This window comes from Lissotriton vulgaris, chromosome 3_1 (genome assembly GCF_964263255.1).
Source record: "Lissotriton vulgaris chromosome 3_1, aLisVul1.2, whole genome shotgun sequence".
In the NCBI taxonomy this organism is placed as follows: Eukaryota; Metazoa; Chordata; class Amphibia; order Caudata; family Salamandridae; genus Lissotriton; species Lissotriton vulgaris.
The window spans coordinates 1,607,199,123-1,607,226,471 of NC_141689.1; the positions used below are offsets into that span (position 1 = coordinate 1,607,199,123).

At 46.3% G+C, this 27,349-nt stretch overlaps 1 protein-coding gene across 5 annotated transcripts in view; it reads right to left on the reverse strand.

The window, feature by feature from the left end:
• FSD1L (fibronectin type III and SPRY domain containing 1 like) overlaps positions 1-27,349 on the reverse strand; it is a 359,379-nt gene that overhangs the window by 211,341 nt on the left and 120,689 nt on the right. For all 5 annotated transcript variants that reach the window (XM_086962086.1, XM_086962083.1, XM_086962085.1 and 2 more), the window contains exon 4: positions 2,614-2,715. In XM_086962086.1, the coding sequence (XP_086818212.1) occupies positions 2,614-2,715 (102 nt within the window). The remainder of the gene's footprint in view (positions 1-2,613; positions 2,716-27,349) is intronic.

A 27,349-nucleotide genomic window follows, 5' to 3' on the forward strand; every position in this document is an offset into this window, starting at 1 on the left:
TGCACTTAAAGAAAAATAAGCATTACTTGTGCCTTCACTTTCTTGGTACTACAAATCTCAAAGTTCAATAAAAACACTAAATGCATCTTAGTGACAAGGTGATTTTTAGCTACTGAAAGCTAAAAGAAGGACCTACACGGATCCTTAATTCAGGAGTCTCCTACTACTCTTAATGCAGTGTTGCTCAATGTAAAGTGGTAAGAAGCAAACCACAAATCGTAGAGTGCAATTATATTGATAAGATAGTCGGAGAGCAAACAATGGCTTCTGTGAAAAACTAAATCCTTTCCAGCTTGAGGAGAGCATGTAACGATTCTGATGCATCACTATTATGCAATATATGAGCTTCCATGTGGGTCCTACTTGCCAGTCTAAGTCATTTAACCTATATGATATGTTCAGTTAGATGACTGTTGGTTTCAGCATTCCGCCAAATCCCTTTAGATTTGAAATAACACCTACATATATTTACAATACTTTTTGAACAGGGCTTGTCCGCACAAAGTCTCGGGTTTTAGTGTGATCACACCCGTGTTTTGGGTAGCTTCATATCCAATCACTACCAGCTTAGAAGCAAATAAATCTTCTGAGGCTGTGGAGGGTGAGAGCCCCCCCCCCCTCCCCCATGCAATACTGTGTGGTGAACAGAGGGAGTATGTGATACTGGACTACATGAAAAGTGGCGCAGCACAAGAACTCACAGCAGGTGAGGTTGGGAAAGGAGGCGAAGTGGTAATAATCTGCATGTAATGTTCATTTTCACAGGTATTATAGACTCCTATACAGGGGTTTATTTTTTTTAAATTTACACTATGGTGCGGGTCTCAAACTGCACATGTGACAAAAAGAAATACATCTCTTCAGAGTCGCACAGGAAACAAAAATAGACCAGGGCACCCCCAAAATTAGTGGCTCACACTGGTTGATCACATCCTTTCGTGAAGCCTTACTTGGTTAGTATCGGAGGGCTTGCTTAAAATAAAGGTTTTTATAGCCTGTAGGGCCAGTAACATTAGATAGGATGTAAAATTATTATTCCACTGCATCTCAAACAAGAAGTATCTCTTGAGGGGAAGCCTCCCTGTCGTGCCTTAAGGCTGGGGACAAGATGAGACGTAGTACATGCTGTGCCTGTTGGGGCTGGCCCATCGCCAATCTGTATGTGGCAATGGACCAACATTCAGAATGACAATGGGCGGATAGACAATCTGTGCTAGGATGGGGAGGAGCTGCTGCATATCTGGCCTTAGTCAGTGGGCACCGGCGAAATGCCTGCCTTTCCAGTCTGACTTTGCATCTGTGCATGGCAAATTTATAATGAAGTTAGGTTTCAAGGTGGACAGATGACTGAAAAGGTTTCTTTTGCACAGTCTAAAGAACCGATCGTAAGTTAAAAATTAAGTATAAGTTATGAATTAACCAGGATGACAATAACAAAAAACGGTTAGAAGATGCGTTCCCATGCCTTCACAAGAAGTGTATTTCTATTTGATGGTAATAACCTTTAATGGTTTTTAATGCAAGAAAAATGTGATGCTTGCTATAAAGGAAGTGGGAGATGCAGGTCCCTGAGGTGCATCTCTGGGTAAAACATGCATCTTTTCCTGCAGCACTTCATACCGTAATTGAGAAGTTTCTGAAGAACGGAAGCGGGCTCAATATTGAAAACACTTTTCAGTCAACAAGGTTTTGGATCTTATTTGAATCCATTGCACTTGTGGGAGTCTGAATGTTTCAGACAAATCAAGACCAAAGTAGCATGGAAGATGGCTGAAGAAATAATCTACCTGCAGCTGAAATTCCTACTGCGAGGGGATACGGTAATGGAGGATGTATTCACTGGACAGCGCACTGTATTGTATTGCAAAATGTATAAAGATCTTACTGCCCCTTTGTACGTCGGTGAAGAATTTGCCTAAAAGGGCAGCATGCTGGACCGTGTAGGGTGAATGGCGAGGGAGTTGTGTCTTACAGGCTTAGGTAACACTGAAGAAGAGGAGTGCTTGAAATGCAAGAAGTTAGGATTGTGACATCAATATGAAGTAGGGCTTAGGACCATCATTTCAGACCTGAACCGCATGCAGGCGACCCATCTTTGTAAATGGTCAAATGTGAAATATTCTGCTCGTTTCCGATCACTGGAACCCCTATTCCTCGCTAAACTCTGCAATGATGTTCTCTGAATTTTGTGTTGTCTTTCATAGCAAATCAAGTGGAGTGTAACTAAAAAGAAAGAAAACAAATATAATTTGCCCAAGGTAACATACGTTCAGTCTCTCATGCAGCAGAAACCTACAAATCTCACACTTCTGAGGTTGCGTCACTGCTGTTTCTTTCAAATTGTAGGGCTTTGAGTTTATTACCATTTTAATGTATTATTATTTTACATAGCTTTGTAGACTTTGGAAAAGTGCAATCATATAGAATCATTTGATTTAAGTGTCATTGTGCTTCCATCGCTGTAATGTAACAGAAACCATCAGAATGTCACATCACAACATCTCAGCTTTTACAAACAACATCAAACACAATCTTGTGAAGAAGTGAAAAACATACAGGAATAGGTGACACTCTACTAAGTATTCCTCCTCCTCATAAAATGAATTGCTCTACCTTCGAGAACTCTTCGGGTTCTTTAATGTCAAGAGACCGAGAAGCAAATTCTAGCAGTTCTTCAGAGCTCTCAAGGGCATTTGTGCATTGGCTCAGCTGATTCTAGGAGAAAGAGAAACATTGCTTAATTTATGGGGCAGCTTTCCCATTAGAAAAATGAATTAATAAGATCATTTTGAATCGATGAAAACTTTATATCCTCTTACAAATCTACACCGGATGGCTGTATGCCTTACCATTTAAAATCCAAATAACTGATCGTTTATTATTTTTGCACAATGTAATTTTTAACTACAGTGGTTTAGTGGTTGTTTCTGGTTGGCTCATTGCACATAAAAGAGAACATTTATGAATTCTTAATGAAAAATAGAACTCTAAAAACAAAAGTAAATTTAATGTTTTAGATTATAAATTACACAAGCTTTAGGCTTACATTTTCTTTGCATCTCATAGTAAAGATCAACACAATACGCAGACAGGAATACCATCACTAAAAGTAAACGCTGTTCGGTGATATTAATGTCATCAGCATTTGCCTAGCATGCTTGTGTTATTCGGGTGGGGTCGGGATACCCTTTCTATATGGTTCTGGGATTTCATCTACCAGTTTTGTTTGTCTGTGGTGGTGTGATGCGTTACGGAAGATTGATTTGACAATGTATTGTTTAATAATGGATCAAAATGATTTTCGAAAAATAAATTGTATCCAAGCTTGTCAGGTATTTTTGTAGAGTACAATGCATGGACGAGTGTTCGAAGATCATTACTATTATTTCGTTCCGCTGGGATGAACAGCCGACCATCCTCATGCCGGAGCAGCCTTTTCTTTAGAGTACATCATTAGCCAATGACGCGGTTATGATGCAATGCTGTGTTGTTATACTTAAATTAGTTTGTCTTGCACAGTCGTCAAAAGTGTGCTAGTCAAGTGAGGAGGATATGCTGTTATGGTGGCAAAACTTTATCAGCTCTATGGATCTGTTGTGGTATGGTGTGCTGGGGAGCTTCAGAAGAACTGTCTAACATGTCTACTGATGCATGTCCAATACTTACGTTTTTCTGGACAAGCTTAAAGGAGTGAAACATCTAAGGAATAGGTATGCATTCCTAAAAACGAAACCATGAAGAAATAGGTCTTCTTCTACCACTGGCTCAGTCATAGCTCAACCAATAAACAGTTTTGGTCTGTGCATGCCTAGTAAGCAGCAACACTTTCCATACAATTGTTTGTGGAACATTCAAACAATGAACTGTCACAATGGGAAAGGGCTGTGCAGTTCTTCTGAAAATTACTCCAACACTCAAGTTTTTAAGTAGGATAGGATAGGATTAAGGTTTATAGAGCCCTCGAATGCCGAGGCGTCTTGGCGCTAAAGTGAAAATGACTGAATTGATATTTTCCCTTAAAAATAAATTGACAAATAATGTGAATAGGTTTGATAAAAGATTTATCCCTCTAGATCCTAGTATTTTTGAACGTTTTCCCAAATCATATATTCATAGGGGAAGAGATTTGTGTACAGAGTTTAATCAGTGATTTTTGATTCTGACCTTTAACCATTAAAAAAAGAGGAATAAAACAAAACAGTCAAAGATTTAGCAAAGATAGTTATTAAATAACAACACTAAAAGCCAAGGAAGGAATCCATAAACACAAACTAAGAAAATACACCTTCATCAGGATATACAGATTTCAATTTCAGAAACACTTAATATAGAAGAAGTTAAATATCCAATAGTAAAACAAGATACTGGTAATACAGTAAAAGAAGGCTCCAAACACATCCACTGAAATGGCTGTAATATATGATCTACCTTCGGATATGCATGGAAGCACCAGATCTGACTCGGGTAATTTCCATAAAATATTCTATGTGCAAATTGGAAGCCAATGTCAGAGAACTGCTAGAAATGTCTCATGTTTCCAAATTCAACACTGTGGGCTAACTTCATCAGCCCACATGCCCTCCCCTCCGAGAATTACATTCTACTGGGAGACCTCAACTTTCACCTGGAAAAGAACGACAGCAACACCTCCACCCTTCTGGATAACCTGGCCAATCTAGAACTCAAACAACTCGTAAACACCCCCACCCACTACGCCGGACACATACTCGACCCTATCTTCACCTTCAGCAAGCACATCTCCTTCGATCACACCACAGCACTCCATTGGACGGACCACAGCTGCGTTCACTTCAACTACAAAAAGTCCACGACCCACAACCCCCCACTACCTATTCCGCGAAGAAATTGGAACAAAATCACCACCGAACAACTCTTCACATCGCTTCAACAAACCCCCCCCCACCAAATCATCGGACCCAAACCAAGCAGCCACTAACCTCACCCAATGGATCACCCAGAGTGCCGACGAACTTGCACCCTTGAAAAACCATCTAATCAAGCAAGGTAGCAAAAAAGCCCCTTGGTTCAACGATGACCTTAAGAAATCCAAGAAGCTCTGTCGTACTCTCGAGAAAGCCTGGAGAAAAAACTCAACCACTGATAACCTAGCCACCTTCAAGAACACCACCCGCAAACACCACCAACTAATCAGATCCACCAAGAAATCAGCATTCAAGGATCGACTTCACAACAATGCCCAAAACAGCAAGGAACTATTCAACATCGTCAAAGAATTCACTAACCCCACCGCCGGCACCAAGACATTTCTCCCTCCCAAGACCTCTGCGACTCTCTATCCTCATTCTTCTACAACAAAATCGCCGAAATAAATAACAGCTTTGAAAACCAGGCCGAAGACCTGCCCACTCCACCCAACACCGTCCTCTAACAACCTTTGCGCCTGGAACCCAATCTCCACCGAAGACACCATCCGCCTGATGAACTCCATCCACTCAGGATCGCCAACCGACCCATGTCCCCACCACATTTTCAACAAAGCAGGCTCCATCATCGCACCCCATCTCCGCGATGTCATCAATTGCTCCTTCAACTCCGCTACCTTCCCGGAAATCTGGAAACATGCCGAACTCAGCGCCCTTCTGAAGAAACCCACAGCAGACCCCACCGAACTTAAGAACTACCGCCCCATCTCACTCCTCCCATTCCCCGCCAAAGTCATTGAGAAAGCTGTCAATAGCCAGCTAGCTGCCTTCCTTGAATCCAACAAATCCCTCGACCCTTCACAGTCCGGCTTACGAGCCAAACACAGCACCGAAACCGCTCTCATCGCAGCAACAGACGACATCCGTACACTACTGGACAACGGAGAAACAGTTGCCCTCATCCTACTTGACCTCTCCGCAGCCTTCGACACAGTCTGTCATAGCACCCTCATACAACGACTCCGCAACGTCGGAATACAAGGAAAAGCACTGGAATGGATCATATCGTTCCTCGCCGGAAGATCCCAGAGAGTCCGCCTCCCCCCCTTCAAATCAGAGGCCACCGAAGTCATCTGCAGCGTACCACAAGGATCATCACTCAGTCCCACCCTCTTCAACGTATACATGAGTCCCCTCGCTTCCATCACACGCCAACACAACCTCAACATCATCTCCTACGCAGACGACACCCAGCTGATCCTCTCCCTCACCAAAGACCCGAACACCGCCAAAACCAACCTACACGAAGGAATGAAAGAAGTAGCCGAATGGATGAAGAACAGCCGTTTAAAACTGAACTCGGACAAAAGGGAAGTCCTCATCTTAGGCTCATCCCCCTCAGCCTGGGATGAGTCTTGGTGGCCACCAGCCCTGGGATCCGCACCCACACCAACGGATCACTTCATCCTGGACTCCTGCCTCTCGATGACCAGACAAGCCAATGCAGTCTCATCATCCTGCTTCAACATCCTACGCATGCTCAAAAAAGTCTTCCGCTGGATCCCCACTGAAACTAGAAAGACGGTCACCCACGCACTGGTCACCAGCCGACCGGATTACGGAAACACCCTCTACGCCGGAACCACAGCCAAACTACAGAAAAAACTCCAACACATCCAAAACGCATCAGCCAGACTCATACTGGACATCCCTCGTGAAGCTCACATTTCCGACCACCTGAAAGATCTCCACTGGCTCCCCGTCAACAAGAGAATAACGTTCCGTCTCCTCACCCACGCACACAAGGCCCTCTATGACCTAGGACCCGAATGCCTCAATACGAGACTCTCCTTCTACACCCCCACCCGCCAACTTCGATCTTCCAATCAAGCAATTCCGCGCATCCACAGATTCACCATGGGGGGGGGAAGATCCTTCTGCTACTTAGCGGCCAAGACCTGGAACTCTCTCCCCACCCACATCCGCCTTACTCAAAACCACCTCTCCTTCAGAAAGCAACTAAAAACTTGGATATTCGATAAGTAAATGCACCCGCCTCCCCAAGCGCCTTGAGACCCTCTGGGTGAGTGGTGTGCTATATAAATTTCTATACTTGAACTTTACACGTGGAAAAATATACTCATCATGAATCCTCCAAGGAGTTAAGTGAATTACTGAAAACCTTGAGTATCACAAAGTATGTGTGCCAGGTTTCAGACAGCGTTCCCTTAGACAAGAAAGAATTTATTTTCTACTGGTAACAAGTAGAGCAAATAGGGGACGTAGTCAGGGAGGCGAGAATGGCGGACGCGTGAGCTCGGAGCTCCGTGCCGGCCTGACATTCATTAGTGTATTCCTGCACAGCTGGAGACCGGGGGACATCCCAAATCTGCCCGGTCAGAGCCGAGACGCGGGGAAGCTGGTCCCGGTGACCAAATCACCTTCTGAGCGGCTGTGAGGAGCCCGAACCCTCAGCTGCTGCTGGCGCTCAATGCGGCCGAGATGGCGGCCTGGAGCGGACTCACCCAGGCGAAGCGGAGCAGAGATTGGGCAGCGCCGCAACTTGGCTGTGGTTCGGAGCTCGTGGGCGGTGGTCAATAATGATTCGCAGAGCGCTGTGAGGGATGACCACAGCACAGAGGTACAGCGACGGCACGGAGGTACGGCGACAAACACGCTGCACAGTGGCAATCAGAGGCTGAGTGCGGGGCGGGGCAGGTCGCTGGAGCCCAGTCGGGCGCGAAGATTAAAGGGCGGGCTGCGCCATCAGCCCTACTGTTGCAGCGGGGCCCAGTACCAGGGCCAGAGACCAGTAGCAAAGGACCGCTGAGGACAATGACCCTATTCGGGGCCTGGGAGCTACCCAAGGGTTTCTCTGGGTCGTGGTCTTGATCCAGCGGGTGCGGGCAGCAGTGGCTTGGACCCGACCCCTCGGATGGAGGGCAGCTGCCCACCAAGAAGATAACCGGGGCATGGGGCACTGAAGTGAGCAGAGTACTTCATACTGGTTTCCTTTGGGACCGTTTGGAGAAGGCCAGGCCTATGGGGGAGGATACAGAGGCCTAGTAGACATTGAGACTGTGATGACCTGCAGTTCATCTGTGGGAGGGGTGCAAAGCCCCTGCCCATGTGGTGTCCGGTGGACCTTGGAACTGGAGGCAGAGTGGCCCTTCCTCCCCCGGTGTGACTCCTCGGCCAGGTGGCCTATCTAAAGCAATAGGAAAACCTTTGAGTCGGCAAAGTGGGGCCCCACAGGACCTAGATGATAGCACCCCGGAACAAGCACAGACTGTCCTTGAGGACCCAGTGCAGCTACAGCGGAGTAAAATTCTGGAAGCCATAGTGGACACAAAAGCCACCCTCCACCAGGACATCAGCATGGTGGTGGTGGGGCTTAGCCTCCTGTGAGAGGAGCACAAGAAGCTCTTTGGTTGGGTGAAGGAGACAGATTCCAGCCTCACCACTATTGCCCCTGCCCAAAAGGCCCTAGAGCAGCAGATGGGGGTCCTCACGGATAGGGTGAGTCTGTTGGAGCAACAGGCTGAGGACGAGGCAATCGGCAGAACAATATCCGAGACCTGGGATTGCCAGAAGGTGTTGAGGGCGGCAACATGGTGTCCTACTTGGAATAATGGCTGAACACTGTGGTGGCACCCGAGGGCCTGTCGACCTACTACACACTCTAGAGCGGGCCCACAGAGTTCCGGCCAGGACTCTAGCGCCAGAGCGTCCTCCACGGCCAGTGGTGGCTTGGTTGTTTCACTTCCGGGACAGGGACACACTCCTATAGAAAGCACTTACAGAGGGCCCCTACACTGTTAATAACAGCAAAGTTTCCCTCTTCCCAGACTACACACTGGAGGTGCAGAGAAAGCGGACCTTGTTTTGGACAGTCAAGAAAGTACTGAGGGAAGAGGGCCTCCAATATTTTTTTAATGTTTCCAGCCCGATTGCGGATCAGTCTGGAGGGTAAAACTCTTTTGTGTGGCAGTCCAAAAGAAGTCGGGGAGTAGCTGGAGTCCTACATGGCTGGGGCCTCCCGGTACGCGGGCCCCAGATCTGAGATGAGGAGAAAGTCGGAGCTTGGGAAGCGAGCCGGAAGACATTCTCGCAAGGGAGCCTCTAAAACCCCAACTGCCTCGCAAACTGAGAAAGAGATAGCTGAAGCCCTCCAGGTGGTAGCGGCACTCATGCAAGACAAAAAAAAGTGTGTCCTCAGAGGGTGGAGCTCGCACTTCAAGAGACATTGGGGACAACAACTCTGACAAATCTCACAGTGACAGCGTGAAACTATCCGGTGGTAACACCGAACATGGCTGACTAAATCATTTGAGACTGCCGGAGCTTACACTTGATCCTGGCTCCGGGGTTAGGGCTGGGCTAGCATTAGTGGACCCTGGTCTCGAGCTGACCTGAAGTTAGAGTGACCGGCACTCTTCGGATGGTTTGTTCGCCAGAAATGTCTTTGCTGGTTTACCCCCCACTGAGGGCCTTCCTGGGTTAGAGCCTCATCAAGAGCTATGTGTCACGTGTCGTTTGGGCGACTGACCGTTGTCAGGCTGCCCTGGGATTTGGGAGTTGTTCAGATTGGGGGTTCATCTGTTGGATCTTATTGTATTGATGTTTGCAAAGGAGGACACCAGGACGCCCTATAGTGTCGGGGTGCGAATCTTTATTAGAACCAGTCGCTAAGTACATTGATTTCTTCCTGAAACCCTTTATTGAAGAGATCCCAGCACATCTTCAAGACACCACGGCTTTCCTCCAAAGAATAAGTTCTATATCATTCGAACAAAGCACCCAGCTTTTAGTGACGCTAGACGTCGTTTCGCTGTACACACAGATCCCTCAAGACCAAGCCCTTGAGACACTTTCATTTTTCTTGGACACACGTGCCAGACCGTGTCAAGTCCCTTCAGAATTTATCCTTCAGCTGGCATCCTTCGCACTGAAAAAGAATTTTTTCACTTTCAATTCCGAATACTTCCTTCAGGTGAAGGGAGTGGCTATGGGCTGTCCATTCGCCCCGGAATTAGCGGTCATGTTCATGGGTCTCTACGAGCAAAAATTCATTTATAACGACAATCCCTTTAAACATCGGATTTCGCATTACATGCGATATATAGATGATGTTTTCCTCATTTGGACTGGGAACCTAGGATCTCTCAATATGTTTGTTGAATGGCTGAACGGACGTACAAGTGACATAAAGTTTAATTGCACGTCCTCCAACCAATCTATCACATTTCTGGACGTACAAGTTGTCCCTCGCAATGGAAGCCTAGAAACAACTTTATTCAGAAAGCCTACAGATAGAAATAAAGCTTTGTTATTCACAAGCAATCACCCGCGAAGTCTGAGGCAAAATTTGCCATTCGGACAATTCCTTAGAATCCGTAGAAATTGTTCATGCAAAGAGGAATACTTCGTGCATGCAAATTCACTTTTGGAGAGGCTTCTCCAAAGAGGATATCCGAGGAAACTACTAAAAATGTCTCTGAAAAGAGCGTGGTGGACGCCACGCGAGACATTGATGCACAAGAAAACCAGAGGGGAGCAAAATCGATTGGTGTGTGTGTCAACCTTCTGCCCGGCTGCAAATCAACTCAAGAAGCTGATCAATGTTAATTGGCATATAGTGAAAGACTTGCATGAGGACTTCAAAAACCCACCTCTGTTTGCCTTCAAAAAAGAAAAAAGCGTGGCCAACCATATTGTTAGGGCAGCACTGCCCACTGAAGAACCGCCGACCCTAAGAAGTCTATTTGGCTTTCCACAGATCAAAGGACACCATAAATGTGGAACTTGTGTCTGTTGCCCTGACACTATAGAAGAGACATTGTTCTCGTTTAACAACATTCACTGGAAACATGAAGTGTTTACTAACTGTAAAACCCACAGCAGACCCTGCCCCAAGTTATACATTGGGAAAACTACCCAAGAGGTCAGACAACGCATCACTCAGCATAAATCCAGGTTACGCAGAGAAGTGGACAATGCGCCCTTAGTTCATCATTGGTTGAAGAAAAAACATGACAAGAATAACTTCAAGTGGACGGTTCTGTCCAAAATTGAAAACGACCCAAGAGGCGGTGATGTGGAAGCAAGACTGAACCAAAGGGAAGCACTACTAATAATGAAATATGATACAGCGGTTAGTGGACTAAATGAAATTTCCGAAATTTATAAAACCCATCCTTGATTTTTCATGAATGGACTTCATCTCCCAGAAGTCTTTGTCGCTTCGTTGGACTTTGCCACTCCTGTTAGGACCACAGCACTACATTTCCCAACATCCCGTGGGGCCAAGCCACACCCATAAGCTACACTGCTGGGAGACTCCGGTAACCCGCCATTGACTGCAGGGTGAGGAGCGAGTACTGTGGATTTCTGACACAGAGCATCAATCACGGTAAGCTTCACACCAAAGCGCCAGCGAGCGCCTATATCCAGCAAAAGACCACGCGATCGCTTTTGTATGACGGTAACCCGCGTTACCCTTTCTTTCCCCAGCTTCAGTGACGCCGGATCCGAGCCCTCGGACCGTGCACGTCCCGACTGGGAAGCATTGTTTTGAGCATACGCGCGCTACTCAAAGGTAAGCGCACAGACCCACTGTACCAACCAGCCTAGGCACAGTCATGTTGGAAACGCGCAGTGAGATTGAGAATATCCTATCTTTCTTGCAGCACCTCTCGCTCCCTCTTCACTGGGAATACACCTGTTTCTTCTCGTTTTTTGTGGAGACTCGTCCCACTTGTCGAGGTAGGCTGAGGGAAACTGTACATTGGTTGAGATGGTGATCTCGAAGGTTTTGGTTAGTGATGATTTTTTCCTCTTTTCTTTCTAGTCAGACTGTGGTCCTGAAGAGAACCCCCAGAATTGCAGGGTTCGAAACGCGTCGACCTGACCCGGTCCCCTGTCATTTGTTCTATATCTAATGCACTACTTGATTGAAATATCGCTTTCTTCCAAAAGATTTTGAAAGATCTGAGTTATGTGTAAAAATTAACAAACAGGATTGTCATTTATTTTACACAATTGTTTTCATGACACTGGGACCAGTATGAATGTGGTTTTTGTATGATTGGATGGCCAAGAATGTGTTGAGTGTGAGTTTGTCGGAACTATGTACATACCAATGTGTGCTTTTTGTTTGTATATAAATGTATAATTTTATTCATGTTGTTTGTATTCTCATGCACTAAAAAGACAAAAGACTAAAAATAATAACAGTCTTCCGAAAAAAATTGAATTAAAAGTTGCAATTCTAAAAGCAAGCGTTCATGCTATTTTTTCATGTATGCTTTATCATCGGTTGCGTTCTAAGAAACAGTTTCTCAGCACAGGCAGGTGTATTGTTTTCTCTGCAAAGGAGGAAGGGCACATGGGATTGGGCAGGGGCGGGGGGGTTCACCCCCAGTGGGAGTGGGGCGCAGATCAGTGGCCTTGGCAGGCACACCTAATGTTGTAAGGTTCCTTACATGGAAAATCCAAGGGATGGGTACAATGACCAAATACCACAAAATGAATTCTTATCTGAGACGTACATATTGCGTTCCTCCAGGAGACCCACCTTAACAGGGTGGGGGCTGAGAGGCTGAAGAAGAGATGGAGGGGGCAGATCTTTGCAACCCCCTTCACAGCCTTTGCTAGAAGAGTATTAAGAAGAGTACTAATTTGGGTGAAGCCCGGGGTGACCTTCAACATTCCTGGCTTGACTCATAACGGGGAGACTGGCGGGACAGGAGGTGACGCTAGGCAATATATACGCACCTAACCAGGAGCAGGTCGGTTTCCTGGAGTCTTTTTCTGCTCCATTGGCTCTCCACATATGCGCCATCTTATTATAGGGGGCAACTTCAATTCTGTCGCAGTGGATTGCTCCCACCCCACATTCCGGGTAACTCAGCCCCAACGTACGACAATGGGTTTCCGCAATTGGATATCCCACTGGGGCTCGGGATACATGGAGACTGTAGCATGCAAGGCACAGGGTATATTACTGTTTTTTCACCGGTGCACCAGGTGCATTCTAGGCTTGACTTCTTACTCTGTTTCCTGGCCTTTAATAGTTCTGTTTCTCACGCTGAATATCTGGGGCGTACCCTGTCAGACCATAGCCCATTACTAATATTGTTTCAACCAGCAGGGAGGCAGTCTCCGATCCCCATTTGGAAATTAAATCCGTCATTACTGGACGATGTCCCCTTCCGGGCCATTTTGCTTACACTAATTGAAACATACTTCCCCATCAACACTAACAGAGCATCATCCCCACCAGATGGAATGGGAGGCATTTAAAGTGGTTGTTTGGGGCCATTGTATGGGTCAGGCAAGTAGGGCACACAGGGAATTGCGCCAGGAGCTCCTGGAACTGGAGGGTAACATTTGCAGACTTGAAAACTTACTGGGGGGTGGGGGGGGGGGGGGGGGGTGGGGGGGGGGGGGGTGGGGGGGGGGATGGCCCGGGTGGCTGTACAGGTAGCACGGGAACGCTATAACACGTTGGGTAGGTTAAGGGTTAAGGTGTTACCGTTACAAAGACTACTTGGACAGGGTGCAGAGGGAGGAAGGGAGAGCCGGTCACCTATTGGTGAGGCTGATTACGACTCTGGAGACTTGGTACATGACCCCGGCGTAATCAAGGACTCATTCCTGATGTACGACGAAAAACTATACGAGGCTCCGGCCGTAGCTCCCTTGCAGGATATACGAGACGTCTTGGGTCCCCTACCGCTACGCACACTAGAAGATGAAGCCCGGTAGGAATTGGGAGACATGATCACCTTGCAGGAAGCCAAGGCCGCCCTTGCGGCGCTTGTACATGGTAAGAAGCTGAGGCGTGACGGCCATCCGGCTGAATTCCACAGCGATTCGCTGACACGCTAGCTGCACACCATGTTGCGTTATTTGCAGAGGCGTATGGGGGGGTTGCCGAATTCCACCCAAACGGTGCTTGTGATCCCTCTCCCAAAGTCCAAGAAACCAGGGGCTGGAGTGAGGCACTACAGGCCCTTATCCATGCTTAATTTTTAAGATCCTGAGCAAGGTGCTGGCAGGTAGGATACTCCCGCATATGAAGGGCCTGATCCACCCGGACCAAAATGGGTTTATCCCAGCGCGCATCACCTCTTACATCCTCCGTAGACTCTACTCTGTACTGTATCATGTGGATGCCCCAGCCCACCAACGGGTGGCAGTCCTATAGGTGGACTTGAAGAAGGCTTTTGACACGATGGGCTGGGAGTACCTGTTTGAGGCGATGTTGCAAATGGCCTGGGAGAAGACTGGGTGCGGTGGGTGCTGCTTCTTTATGACTCACCTACAGCGAGAGTTCGGACAGGTAGAACTGTTCCTCGGCAGTAGAAGACATCCCGAGCGTTACAGCAGGGGTGTCCCCTGTCCACGCTACTGTTTGCCCAGGCCATTAAACCACTAGCCGTAAGGTTTTGCCTGGGGGGGGGGGGGCAGGGTTGAGACTATCCCTTGGGGTGCAGCAACACCACATTACTCTGTAAGCAGATGATTTGCTGCTATATTTGTCGGAGGCGGGTAAGGGTACTGCTGCAGCTTTCCTTATCCTGGACAACTTCGCTCGGCCTTAGAGTTAACAAATCCAAGACGTACCTGTTCCCGATAGCGGGACCAACACTTAGACCAGTGACGCTGCCTACAGACATTCTTTGGGCTCAGAGCACCTTTAAATATTTGGGCATCCACATTTATCATGATTTATCTGACTTAAGAGATGGGAACCTGGGAGGGGCACTTCCTTCACTTTGATCCTGCCTACATTTCTGGTGCACATTACAGTTACCCATTATGGCCCGGAATACCCTGTCCAAAATGGTTATGCTGCCCCGGCTGTTGTACTCCTTCGTAAACCTACCAGTCTTGATGTTGAGCGGTTGGTTCCGCCCCTTGAACGCCCTTTTGTGAGAGCTGGTGTGAGGGGACGGGCGTCCAAGGGTGTGCCTATCAATTTTGCAGCACCCCATCCTGGAGGGTGGCTTGGGGGTCCCAAATTTCTAGCACTATATGTTGGCTGCCCAGCTGCAGTGGTTAGCACAGTGGGTAGAGGGAGTAAATGAGGGAGGTACATGTCTATAATTAGCGTACAGTAAAATATAGGAATTTCTACAATTGCTTGAAATTTAGGGCTCCCAGGATGAGCACACAAATCATGCCAGGAGGCTAAAATATAAATGGGAGATTAAAAAGAAGGGACTGGTATTTGATTAAGATAACCGTATTCTCACAGTCAGATCTTACAAGCACTTTGAGGCAGTGAAACTGTGGTCTATATAAATGAGGACTTCTAATCTGTGAAAGAGACGGAATGCAAATATCTACCTCCAGTTAGCCAGAGCAAGCAAAACCCCATTCGGTTGGAGAAAAACAAACTGTAGGAAATAGTTTACAGGACAAATAAATTGGCTAGCAGTACAGAAGTTCCGAAGGGCCACAGGTTTTGGGGCTCACCACCTGCAAGAAACCTTAGCAAAAAATGAAAATAAAATATTGAATTTTTCAGCCCACTATTACTGAAAAAGGGTGCAACAATGTCACACTAGCACTTATTTTTCATAATGTGCAAATCATACTTTTTAACATCAATTTTTCATTGTGCCCCTTTCAAGTAGATTTTCTGTCACGTGTTAGAACTTCCAAGTAGGTTTTCAGTCATGTTATGGCTGAGAATCTTTGAAGTGGCAGGGTGGAATAAACAAAAGTTATACAATTTTCGGAATAATAGGTCAGCAAAGAAAGACAAATATTACTGCTCATACAGCAACATGTTTGCTCAATTATATAAAGCTTGCAACATAGGACAGCAGAAAAGTGCACTCTCTTTAATTACTCAGGTCTCGGGAAGCAGTAGTGACACTTATTAAAAACATAATCGGTACAGATGACGAGATGCTTTACCAAAGGCAATGCAGTTTTTGGGAATCAAAACCAGTATTATGTCCCTCGAAATCAACATTAATTATTGCTCAAATATCAGCTTTAAATGTATATCAGAAATGCAATAATATTGTACAAATCTTCAGCTAGCCATTTCACCATGAATACAAAAGTTTCATTATGAATTCATGCAAAACGTAAAACTGTCCAAATAGACGCATGTCTTTTTTAAGGGAACAAACATTAATTGTTGTCTCAAATACTTTAATTTTGATATTCAATAAATATATTTTTGGTGCTCCAACCTTCAGATTGTTAAACTACTGTCATGCCCATTTATTATCAGATACCAGGAAGGGCCATCAAATTGCAGGGATTTTTACAACCACGAGGCCATTCTTAGCCGCAATTAAAAAAAAAAATAGGCAGAAAAAGTCTAGCATCTGGATTACTGCGAATGGCTCATAATTATGGTAGTAATAGCTATCATGCTGCTATGAATGCCAAGATTACAACATCAAAAATAAGTTAGTTTAATGACAAAGATAGCAAGAAAATTGACATATTAGGGGATGCCAGAATGTCACCAGGATTATCCAGATAAACCGCCATGTCGAGTATTTCCAGTATAATGTTAAGTGTGTCTACAACAGTATCTATGACTGAAGCAGCTGGTGCGGTGCCACTGCGCCTGATACACAAACCCTAGCAATGCCCTCCGCTTCTGCGCTACGGTTACTTGAAGAAAAGAGGGAAGCTCCCTGCCAGAAACAAGAGGTCAGCTCGAAAGGGTGCAGCTTCATGTTGGATCACGAAGAGTCCAGGAGAGACTCCTTGACAACGGGCTTCATTGAAAAATGTGGCATCAGACAGAAGAGACTCGCTTCACGACACTGCTCGTCATATAGGAGAAACTCGCTGCTCACATAAAGAAAGCATTTTCAAAGATAGAGAGCAAAGCTTGGACACAGTGCACTGGCAGGGCAGGAGCGCACACATAAAGTCAAGGCTAGCAATGAAATTAAACGCCCTGCTGCAGCATCTGAACTTTTGTGTAAACAGCAAAGTTTGATTGGTAGGACATTTGAACTGCAACCAAGTCTAAAATCTGCGCGCAGATTAAGATTTAGGAAATTAATCTCTCTATGTCAGGGAGTCGAACTACTAAACACGCCATGCGTTTCGCTGATTATTGATGCATACAAAGTCTATAAACCCTTTCGAATATGCACATGAGGCACTTTGGGATGAGGCTGATAAAAGTGAACGACCCCAGCAGAAATAAAACTGGGAAGCCAACCCCTGACCGTGCTCGTGAATAGCTCGTCGGGTTAAGCTGCAGACCCTTCACAATACGCTCCAGTGCGCAGGAGAGGGGCGGGAATTCGGTGAGTAGACAATGTCCTAAAGACTGCTAACTCAGGACGCCTCCCCCAATCCATTTACCACAGAAGAAAGTAAAAATAGGAGAGGTCAAAGCCAAGCTTACATTTGGGGGAAGGTGGGTGGGGGTTGGGAAACTAGATTGGCTACATTTAGAGAAGAGTAACGTTTATTAAATGTTGGCTATTCCTGAAAAAAGATGCAATAGTAAATATGTACAAATTGATTCTTATCTTATTAAGGGTCACCTCCCATGCACACAGACACTTATTCACTAGTTTACTAATACTACCACATGCTGTCATCACTGAAGGGCGTACAGACACTTGTGAAGCAGATTCTGTATTCAATATAGTGCAGGCGAATTGTTTGCGCAACTTGATCCCACAGGGCATTCCTTCATTTCTATGCGGGCACACCCCCACATAAATACGGTACTGGTTTTGCCTCTGCGCCATATTACAGACGCAAGCTCAGGGGACACTCATGAAGTGCCATGCAGTCAGAGTGGCGGCCTCTGGGTGGGAAGTGTAAGCAGGCCCATGAACTCCCCTCAGGCATCCCCCTAGCCGGCAGGTACCGTCCTACACAGCACCTGTCGCGTGGGAATCCTTGCGTACTCCTTGCTGATGCTCACTGTATGAAAAACAAACAGGCAGTTTCAAACCATCAAAGTTTGCGGCAGCAATCGGGAAAAGAGCATTTTGTATGCAGTCTGGCCTTCAGCACTGAGCGCACCAAGCAGACAGTGTACCAGGTATAGACAGACAGTGCGCTATTGTACAAAATACAGCCCCGAAGGGCACCAATCCAGTTCCTGTTCAACAAGAGCTCTAAAATATGGATTGGTGTATTGTGGTCAAGAAAGTGGTCTATGAAAGTAGAGGTCATCCCAGAAAGTGGGAAAAGGTCTGTGGTAAATGGATTGAATGTTTATTGGGGAAGTCTGTGTATTGACCCCCTCAATGGGGTAGAGTAGTGCTGCAAGCCTGAGACTTGATAACTTTGATGATCATGTTGACGGGACTGGGCAGTGGAGTCCTGGCTAATGGGGGAAATATGAATCAGTACGTATTATACCCTGTTGATATCCTGGGCTATCTTGGTGTATTTGCCGCCGAATACTTTGTTGCATCATCAAGAAAAAGAAAAAAAAAAAGCTCTTGTAGCTATGTTGATTCCCGACGTTTTCAGAGATCCTTAAATAAGCCTGCTGCTTTTAATTTTTTTCCTGGCTTGTCAAACTAACAGGGTAGGGTAGGACTTTCCTGGGGTGAACAGATTTAATAGCACATGCTTGGAAAAACCTATGTTTGCAGTTCCGAACGCAAGCTTAAAAAGGTGAAGGCTAAAATTTCAAGCACCCTCCCTTAAAAAAAAAAAAAAAAAAACCATTACAAAAAAAAAAGCTGGGGAATAAAAAGTAATATCATGTTTCAGGTTTAACCGCCCAAAACGCAGGAACTCAACTACACGTGCCATTAACTCAATCACCACTAAACCTGCATTCCTATAATTTAGGTACATGGACAGGGTATATCACACATCGCTACACCTTTGGAAGATGGGAGAAAATACAACCAGCACAGAGTTCTAGGTGTTGGGCCAACTTTCTGCACGTGACCTTCTCATGTCCAATTACCTAGAGTTATTTGTCCCCCATACTCAGGATACTTTCCAAGGTGCTTAAAGTCCCTATGCACCTAGCCCCCATGCTTATGCTCCTCGGAATAATGGAGGAGGAACATTTCCCAAGGTGGAATAAGAGACTAATTGGGCTAAGCTTATTACTAACAATATGATAAGGAGGGTGTGTCAGGGGGATATTTAATGACCTTGCATTGTTATGATCCCTACAGAACAATGAAAAAACACAAATAACAATGGGTCAAGGAAAAGAAGAAGCTATCTGAAAGACTGTGTGCTATTGATGGGATACAATCTATGAATCCACAGTGTTCATGGTGAAAAAATATATGTTCCCATCAGATACCCATCCTGTACCGCCCTACATCATTTGGGATCCTTCACCCGAAGGAAGTGGAAATGAATCCACTATGGATTAGGTAGATTGCAGCCTAATCGTGCTGAAGGATGCAGTGATGTGTAGAGGAAAATTATATAGTGGTATCAGGGGGTAAAAATAACTAGCAGTGCAAAGAAAAAGAATGCCATGTGTAGCATGTGACTGAGTGAATTAATATTGGGTTGTGGGAGTGGAAAAAATGAATTTAATGGAATCCTACCCACACCCAAGGTTAAAAAACAGTGCAGAGTAGTGTTACAAATAACTACTCAGGTGTAATCTAGGTCAACATGTTTCTGCAGAGGAAATAGGCTCACAAGATACCGGTCTGCTTCATCAGGACCTTAAACAGAAAAGTGCTACTGCTGGTAAGTGTATACAAAGTGATTGTAATCATATCACCTGATATCGCCAGTCGTGATGATCCAGAAGGTCACCAACATGAAGAATGGACGAGACAAACCTACACATAGAGACACACAGAATTATTAACGATAGCTTCAAACATTGAGAAAATCTCGTGCTAGTGTACATTTACCAAACAATATTGGTCATGAGTTGCTTGCTAAGTCAACATGAGTCTAAGGCGACAGGGGCCTTGTGGACCGAAAGGTTAAAGTAATCCTTGTTGTCACTCACCCACGCTCTGAGGAATGAGCTCTCCACCTCACCCGGCTACAGCTCAGGTACAAATGGAGCCCCGCTCTATTAAGTGCAAAGGAAAGAAAAAATCATGAAGGAGGAAGAGCTCAATGAGGCCTATATGTCAAACACACCTTTTATTTGGAAGAATGCTTTACTTCTGGTGGTTTTGCTATCATAGTATCTAGCGCAATGAATGTAGAAAGTGCGGTCTTTTGCGTTTTGGAAAAGCACATCAATGCTACACTTGTATGTGCTAGATCGACTTCCAAAATACAAATGGGGGAAGATCTGACCATGTACCCGTCTGTGTATATAACGAGTGTTTAGACCAGAGGTAGGAAACTGAACGCGTTGTAGTGGGCGTTCCTTCCTCTTAGTGCTTATCATCCCATGTGCAGCTCTTGTGCTCTGAGATCCTGGTCTTTATTTTCCTGGTGGTCATGCCCACGTATTTCTTACCACAAGGGCAGCTAATTAAGTAAATGAGGTTAGAACTGTTACAGTTCGTAAACCTGCGTTGTTCCCATGGGTGTTCGGTGCCAATGTTAATCTCAGTGGATTTGCATGTTTGCGGGCATGCTGCACACTGTCCACACGGATGGTGCCCGGTTACAGCGGGCATGTCCCACAAAGTCCCATCATACTATTTAGCCTGCATACGCGCTACCGAGTGCGCCGCGAAGCCGAACTACATTTCCCTATGCCTGTGTAGTTCTGGCGCATGCGACGGAACCGGTCATGTGACCGCCCCGTCGATTGCCGGAAAGAAGTTGAAATAGTCGCTTCCTGTCCGTCTAGGTACCTCCCACCGACAGCCCAGACTGAGGCAAGGAGTACCGACGGACAGGTAAGCGCGGGGGGCACTTAATATGAACGTAAAGAGCAACAGCCATTGCTATCGAGCCTCGGCATGCAACAGCAAGAGCACTGACAGGCATGCTCGGTGTACCTATTAGAGCGCTCGCAGTATGTAACTTTTGGTTTAGACACCCGTCACATACATAGACGGGCACTACTGTTATAGCGGTTATCACCTGCACATGGGATGATAAGCACTAAGAGGAAGGAACGCCCACTACAACGCGTTCAGTTTCCTACCTCTGGTCTAAACACTCGTTATATTCACAGACGGGTACATGGTCAGATCTTCCCCCATTTGTATTTTGGAAGTCGATCTAGCACATACAAGTGTAGCATTGATGTGCTTTTCCAAAACGCAAAAGACAGCACTTTCTACATTCATTGCGCTAGATACTATGATAGCAAAACCACCAGAAGTAAAGCATTCTTCCAAATAAAAGGTGTGTTTGACATATAGGCCTCATTGAGCTCTTCCTCCTTCATGATTTTTTCTTTCCTTTGCACTTAATAGAGCGGGGCTCCATTTGTACCTGAGCTGCATCCGGGTGAGGTGGAGAGCTCATTCCCCAGAGCGTGGGTGAGCGACAACAAGGATTACTTTAACCTTTCGGTCCACAAGGCCCCTGTCGCCTTAGACTCATGTTGACTTAGCAAGCAACTCATGACCAATATTGTTTGGTAAATGTACACTATCACGAGATTTTCTCAATGTTTGAAGCTATTGTTAATAATTCTGTGTGTCTCTATGTGTATGTTTGTCTCGTCCATTCTTCATGTTGGTGACCTTCTGGATCATCACGACTGGCGATATCAGGTGATATGATTACAATCACTTTGTATACACTTACCAGCAGTAGCACTTTTCTGTTTAAGGTCCTGATGAAGCAGACCGGTATCTTGTGAGCCTATTTCCTCTGCAGAAACATGTCGACCTAGATTACACCCGAGTAGTTATTTGTAACACTACTCTGCACTGTTTTTTAACCTCGGGTAGGATTCCATTAAATTCATTTTTTCCACTCCCACAACCCAATATTAATTCACTCAGTCACATGCTACACATGGCATTCTTTTTCTTTGCACTGCTAGTTATTTTTACCCCCTGATACCACTATATAATTTTCCTCTACACATCACTGCATCCTTCAGCACGATTAGGCTGCAATCTACCTAATCCATAGTGGATTCATTTCCACTTCCTTCGGGTGAAGGATCCCAAATGATGTAGGGCGGTACAGGATAGGTATCTGATGGGAACATATATTTTTTCACCATGAACACTGTGGATTCATAGATTGTATCCCATCGATAGCACACAGTCTTTCAGATAGCTTCTTCTTTTCCTTGACCCATTGTTATTTGTGTTTTTTCATTAAGCTTATTACTAGCCAAACAAGAATTTGCACAGCAACATATGTTTCAGACAACTATGTCAGACCAGTGTGTGGATGACCCCATGGGAGGGCTAGGGGTGACATTATGGAAAGATTGATATAAAGAGCAACAGGCTATCAACACAACCATTTAAGAATCGGGGGTTCATGGGTATCCTATTTTGGACTAAGTATTAAAATCTCGTACATTTTGAAGATATTTGGTCACTTTTTGGATTGTCACTAGTTACCATCAGGTGCCTGTTAGAATGTTCATATGTGCTTGGTACATGTCATAACTGAAGTAAATATTGTATAAGATCAGTATAAGGAATTATATATTAAAAAAAAGATAGTACCTTAAACCTCCTTTCTATTGCTAATAGCATCACAAAATATGGTTACCATCATGGCCTACAACGCAACACAAAATAAATGTTTCTGAAGAGCTACAAAAGGTCAACGCTGTGGCCCCATTTGTCCTTTTTCATTACAAATCTACTAAATATTGCCTTTATGATAACAAGGTTCACCATACGCCTAGTGGCAAAGCCCGGATCTATACAGGGATGATATGGGAATTGAAACAGCAGCTGCCTCGGACTACCTGGGAGGTATTAAGATCCCCTCACTTCATCTTATACAGTCAAGGAAATTGGACTCCCCTCTGACCCTAAAGAAAATTAAACTAGCTATGAAACCGATTACAAGAGACAGGAGACAGGACTCCAGGCACAAACTGGTTTCTGATTGAGTATTACACCACCCACCAGACCCAGCTGCCCCTCCCAGGCTATTGAAAGTCTATGAATAAGCAAAGGGACAGGGTATATTATCTAATTCTATGAGAGAGATACTAATAGTTGTGGATCCGCTGGAAGTTGCATCATACTACCCCTTATAGTTAGAAAACCTTGTTTGCAAATTTTTGGGAAGAGTTCTTTGCAACAGGCTACCACCACTGGTACAGACATTAGGGCACCCAGATCAAAACGGCTTTATCCCGGGCAGAAATACATCCCTGAATCTCTGCAGACTGTTCTGGACCATGGACTGGGCATGTATGACGGAAACAAAGTGCAGGGTGGCTTCCTTACATATCAAGAACGTCTTTGACACCCTGGGGTGGGCATTCTTGCAATCCACACTGGGTATACTGGGCATAGGACCGCAATTCTGACAACGGATAGCACTTTTGTACAAGGGTCCAATTGCTAGGGTTTGAACAGGTGCAATTATTTTAGATGGGATTCCCATAAAGAGGGGCAGCGAGCAGGGCTGAACCTCTCTCCAATGCGGTTTGTATTGGCCATGGAACCATTGGCCTGCCTGCTAAGAGTACGGGGTACCCACTGGGACAGTGTGTGTCTGAGCTCCTCCTGAGGCGGAAGCCGGGAGGCTGTGTTACCTTGTGCTCCATTGATTTTACCTGATTTTAAAACTGTAATTAATTGCAAAAATCGGCGTTTTTCTTGCCCCTTCGTAAATTGCTCTAAATAGCTTGATTTTAATAAGCTTGACTTGCTGACCCCGTCCCCCCTCTTTCCCGCTGCCCTGGGCCACTCCCAGCCGAGTATTGATGCTGTGGAGTTGGTCCCGGGCACACAATTGCGGCGGCCATCTTGTGTGTGGGTGGGTTTTAGCGCGCTCTAGTTGAGCATAAAAGGGGTCCCTATCGGCCAGACGCTTGATTGTGTGTGTCTGAGCTCCTCCTGAGGCGGAAGCCGGGAGGCTGTGTTACCTTGTGCTCCATTGATTTTACCTGATTTTAAAACTGTAATTAATTGCAAAAATCGGCGTTTTTCTTGCCCCTTCGTAAATTGCTCTAAATAGCTTGATTTTAATAAGCTTGACTTGCTGACCCCGTCCCCCCTCTTTCCCGCTGCCCTGGGCCACTCCCAGCAGAGTATTGACGCTGTGGAGTTGGTCCCAGGCACACAATTGCGGCGGCCATCTTGTGTGTGGGTGGGTTTTAGCGCGCTCTAGTTGCGCATAAAAGGGGATGTCTACTCCTCCGCACAGCGGACGCACTTCGCGGGCGCGCCTGACTCGCGCCGGAGTCGTGCCAGAGTCCTGCCTGTCTGCGCCCGTCCGCGGCCGACCGGGCTCAGGGACCAGGGCCTCTGTCACCTCTATCACATATACTCCCTCTGCCCTGAGAAATCTACAACCCAAACATTGTAACCTACCCCCTGCCTGTCGGGATCGCATTTCTTTATTGGGCATTGTGCGCACAGCCTCTTCTCCTCACCCTATTGCCCATCCCCCAGTATGCACGGATAATCAAGAGTCACGTATACTTGTCTTATACTTAAACACACGATCTTTTGTAAAACGTCATGTTGACCTTTTTATCCTACTCACCGATGAGTTCCCTGATATCCTTTTAATCACTGAGACTTGGCTAACTGATGACTCCCTCCCCGATATTTTGGCAGCCCTACCCCCTGACTACTATATGTTTAACATCAATCGTCCCCCCGGCCGCGCCGGTGGCGGGGTGGGAGCTGTCATACGGAAGGAGTTTAAAATCATCTCCACATCCTCCTTCACTCTTGTCGATGTAGACAATCTTATCATCAGTCTTGAAACAGGAGAGGGAGCCCTTACTCTCATTGTCCTCTATCGTCCCCCGTCCTCTATGCCTTTGTTTCCTGCCATTTTTAGCGAACAATTAGCCAATCTGATCACCTCATCTGCCCGACTCGCCATCTTCGGCGTTTTTAACTATTGGTAAACGACAGCGATGCTGGCCCCATGCTGCAGAGCTGTTGGAAGTCCTCTCTAGCTTCAACATGAATCAACTTGTCTCTTCCCCCACTCATGTCAGGGGTCACATATTAGACCACATCTGGACCTACAACCTCACTCTCTCCTGTCCTGTGGTTACTCCCTGTATTTGGTCGGACCATCACCTAATCGACACGGTGATTACAGTCAGGGGCCGTGTTAAAGCTCCTGCCGTAGCAGGTGGGGTCGCTCGCAAATGGGGCACCCTTGATTCGCAAGTTTTCCTATCTTCCTTGGCTGACACTCAACCTCCATTGCGCAGCAATGCGACAGTCCAGGCCTTGGAAAACGACTTTTCCAGTTGGATCACCAAAGCCAGGGATCTTTTCGCCCCCCTCTCCAAATTTCCCCGTTCTCGCCACAGCAAGTCACACAGGAGGTTCAATACTTCCCTGAAATCCCAGCAGCTCAAACTGCGTCAGATGGAACGCAGGTGGAGGCGTTTTTACTTACCACTCGACAGAGAGGCTTACGTTGAGGCACGAAAAATATACAAAAGTGCAATTATATCTGCGAAATCTTCATACTTCTCTGAAAGAATCTCTGTCGCCCCCAATAAGTCCAAGGAAATATTCAGAATTATGGGCGAGTTGATGTCGGATGCCAGAACTCTCCCTTCCCAGGTCCCCACCCAACAATCCTGTGATGCTTTAAATAGCTTTTTCACTGAAAAGATCATTAAGATCAAGAACACTATCCCCACTGCCCCCCTGCTGCTCCACTTGTCCCCTCCCTTGGTAACCTATGCTCACTGTCACACTTCCCCCCCCCTCCTCGACTCTACTTCCCTCGCCAAACTTGCCTCCCGAGTCAAATCTGGCTCTCCCAATGATTGCTGCCCTCCCTCGGTCTTCAGGGACATTTGCTTGGCTCTGCCCAACTGCATCTTGCCTCTACTAAACACCTCTCTTGAGGCCGGCATCGTACCCAACTCCTTCAAGGAAGCTGCCTTGGTACCATTGCTGAAAAAACCCGGAGCCGATCCAGAGGACCTTGCCAACTATCGGCTTATTTCTCTCCTGCCTTATTTTTCTAAGATCTTGGAGGCACATGTCACCTGCTGCCTCTCTCAGTTCATCGAGTCCTCCGGCTACCTTGAGCCTAACCAAGCGGCTTCTGACCTGCCCACTCTACTGAGGCTGTGATCTTAGCGGTTATGGACTCTCTCAGGAGCAACGCCGACAAAGGGTCTCCTCAGGCCCTGATCCTTCTGGACTTGTCGTCAGCGTTCGACATGGTGGACCATAACATCCTTCTCCACCGTGTCGAGCAAGACGGCATCCAGGGCTCGGTCCTGGTCTGGATTAAATCCTTCTTGACAGGCCGAACCCAGGCTGTTCACCTGGGTCCTTTCACGGCTAATAAGGAACTATTCATCTGTTGAGTGCCTCAGGGTTCCTCTCTGTCTCCCCTGCTTTTTAATCTTTATCTTCGCCCGCTCATCCATTCCCTGAAGAGCTGGGACATTACCGTCTTCAATTATGCAGACGACCTGCAAATCATCTTTCCTCTTAACACCCCTAACGCAGCTCTCGACTGTCAGGCGGTCATGTTACATATCCAGCAATGGATGAACCTCAATCAGCTCAAGCTGAACCCAGGGAAGACTGAGCTAATTCTCCCTGGCAGTAGCTCCATTCATTGAGGCCCACAGTTTTGGCCTACAAAGCTGGGTTCCCCGCCCATCCCGGCTAAATCGGCAAAGAGCCTGGGGGTTATCATAGACTCAGAGCTCTCCCTCAAGCCTCGGGTTGGTGCAGTCGTATCCTCGTGTATGTTTCAGCTTCGGAGAATCAGGAAAGTTTCCCACCTACTCTTGCCTGAAGCCCTGATACAAGTTTTGATTGCCCTTGTGCTCTCCCGCCTGGATTTTTCCAACTCCTTGTATCATGGCCTACCGAAATACCTGCTACATAGGCTGCAAGTTGTGCAGAATCAGGCGGCCCGACTAGCCTTTAAGACCCCGAAGTGGCAGTCTGCAAAACCACTACTCTGTAAACTCCACTGGTTGCCGGTCGAACAGAGAGCCGCATTTAAGATCGGCTGCCTGACCTACAAAGCTGTGACGGGTACGTCCCCCGTCTTTCTAAAGTCCCTAGTGACTCCTTACCGTCCGGCACGTAACCTTCGGTCCTCCCACCGTCAACGTCTGACTGCAGTCCCAATCAAACTAAAAAAATATGGTGGTTGCAGATTTGCTCATCTGGCTCCCAAACTCTGGAACCAGTTGCCGTTATCGCTCAAATCCTCCATGTCTCTGCTGGAATTCAGTAAACTTCTTAAAACCAATCTTTTGACACAGTCTGGCTAGCCCCCCCTCTCTACATCTCTCAGTACCACCCAGCGCCAGGAAACCTATGGTGACAGAGCGCTATACAAGTCTCTCTTAAGATAAGATAAGTCATGTAGACGGGCAGCCCCAAATAGTGTCTCTATATGCGGATTACACCTTGGTA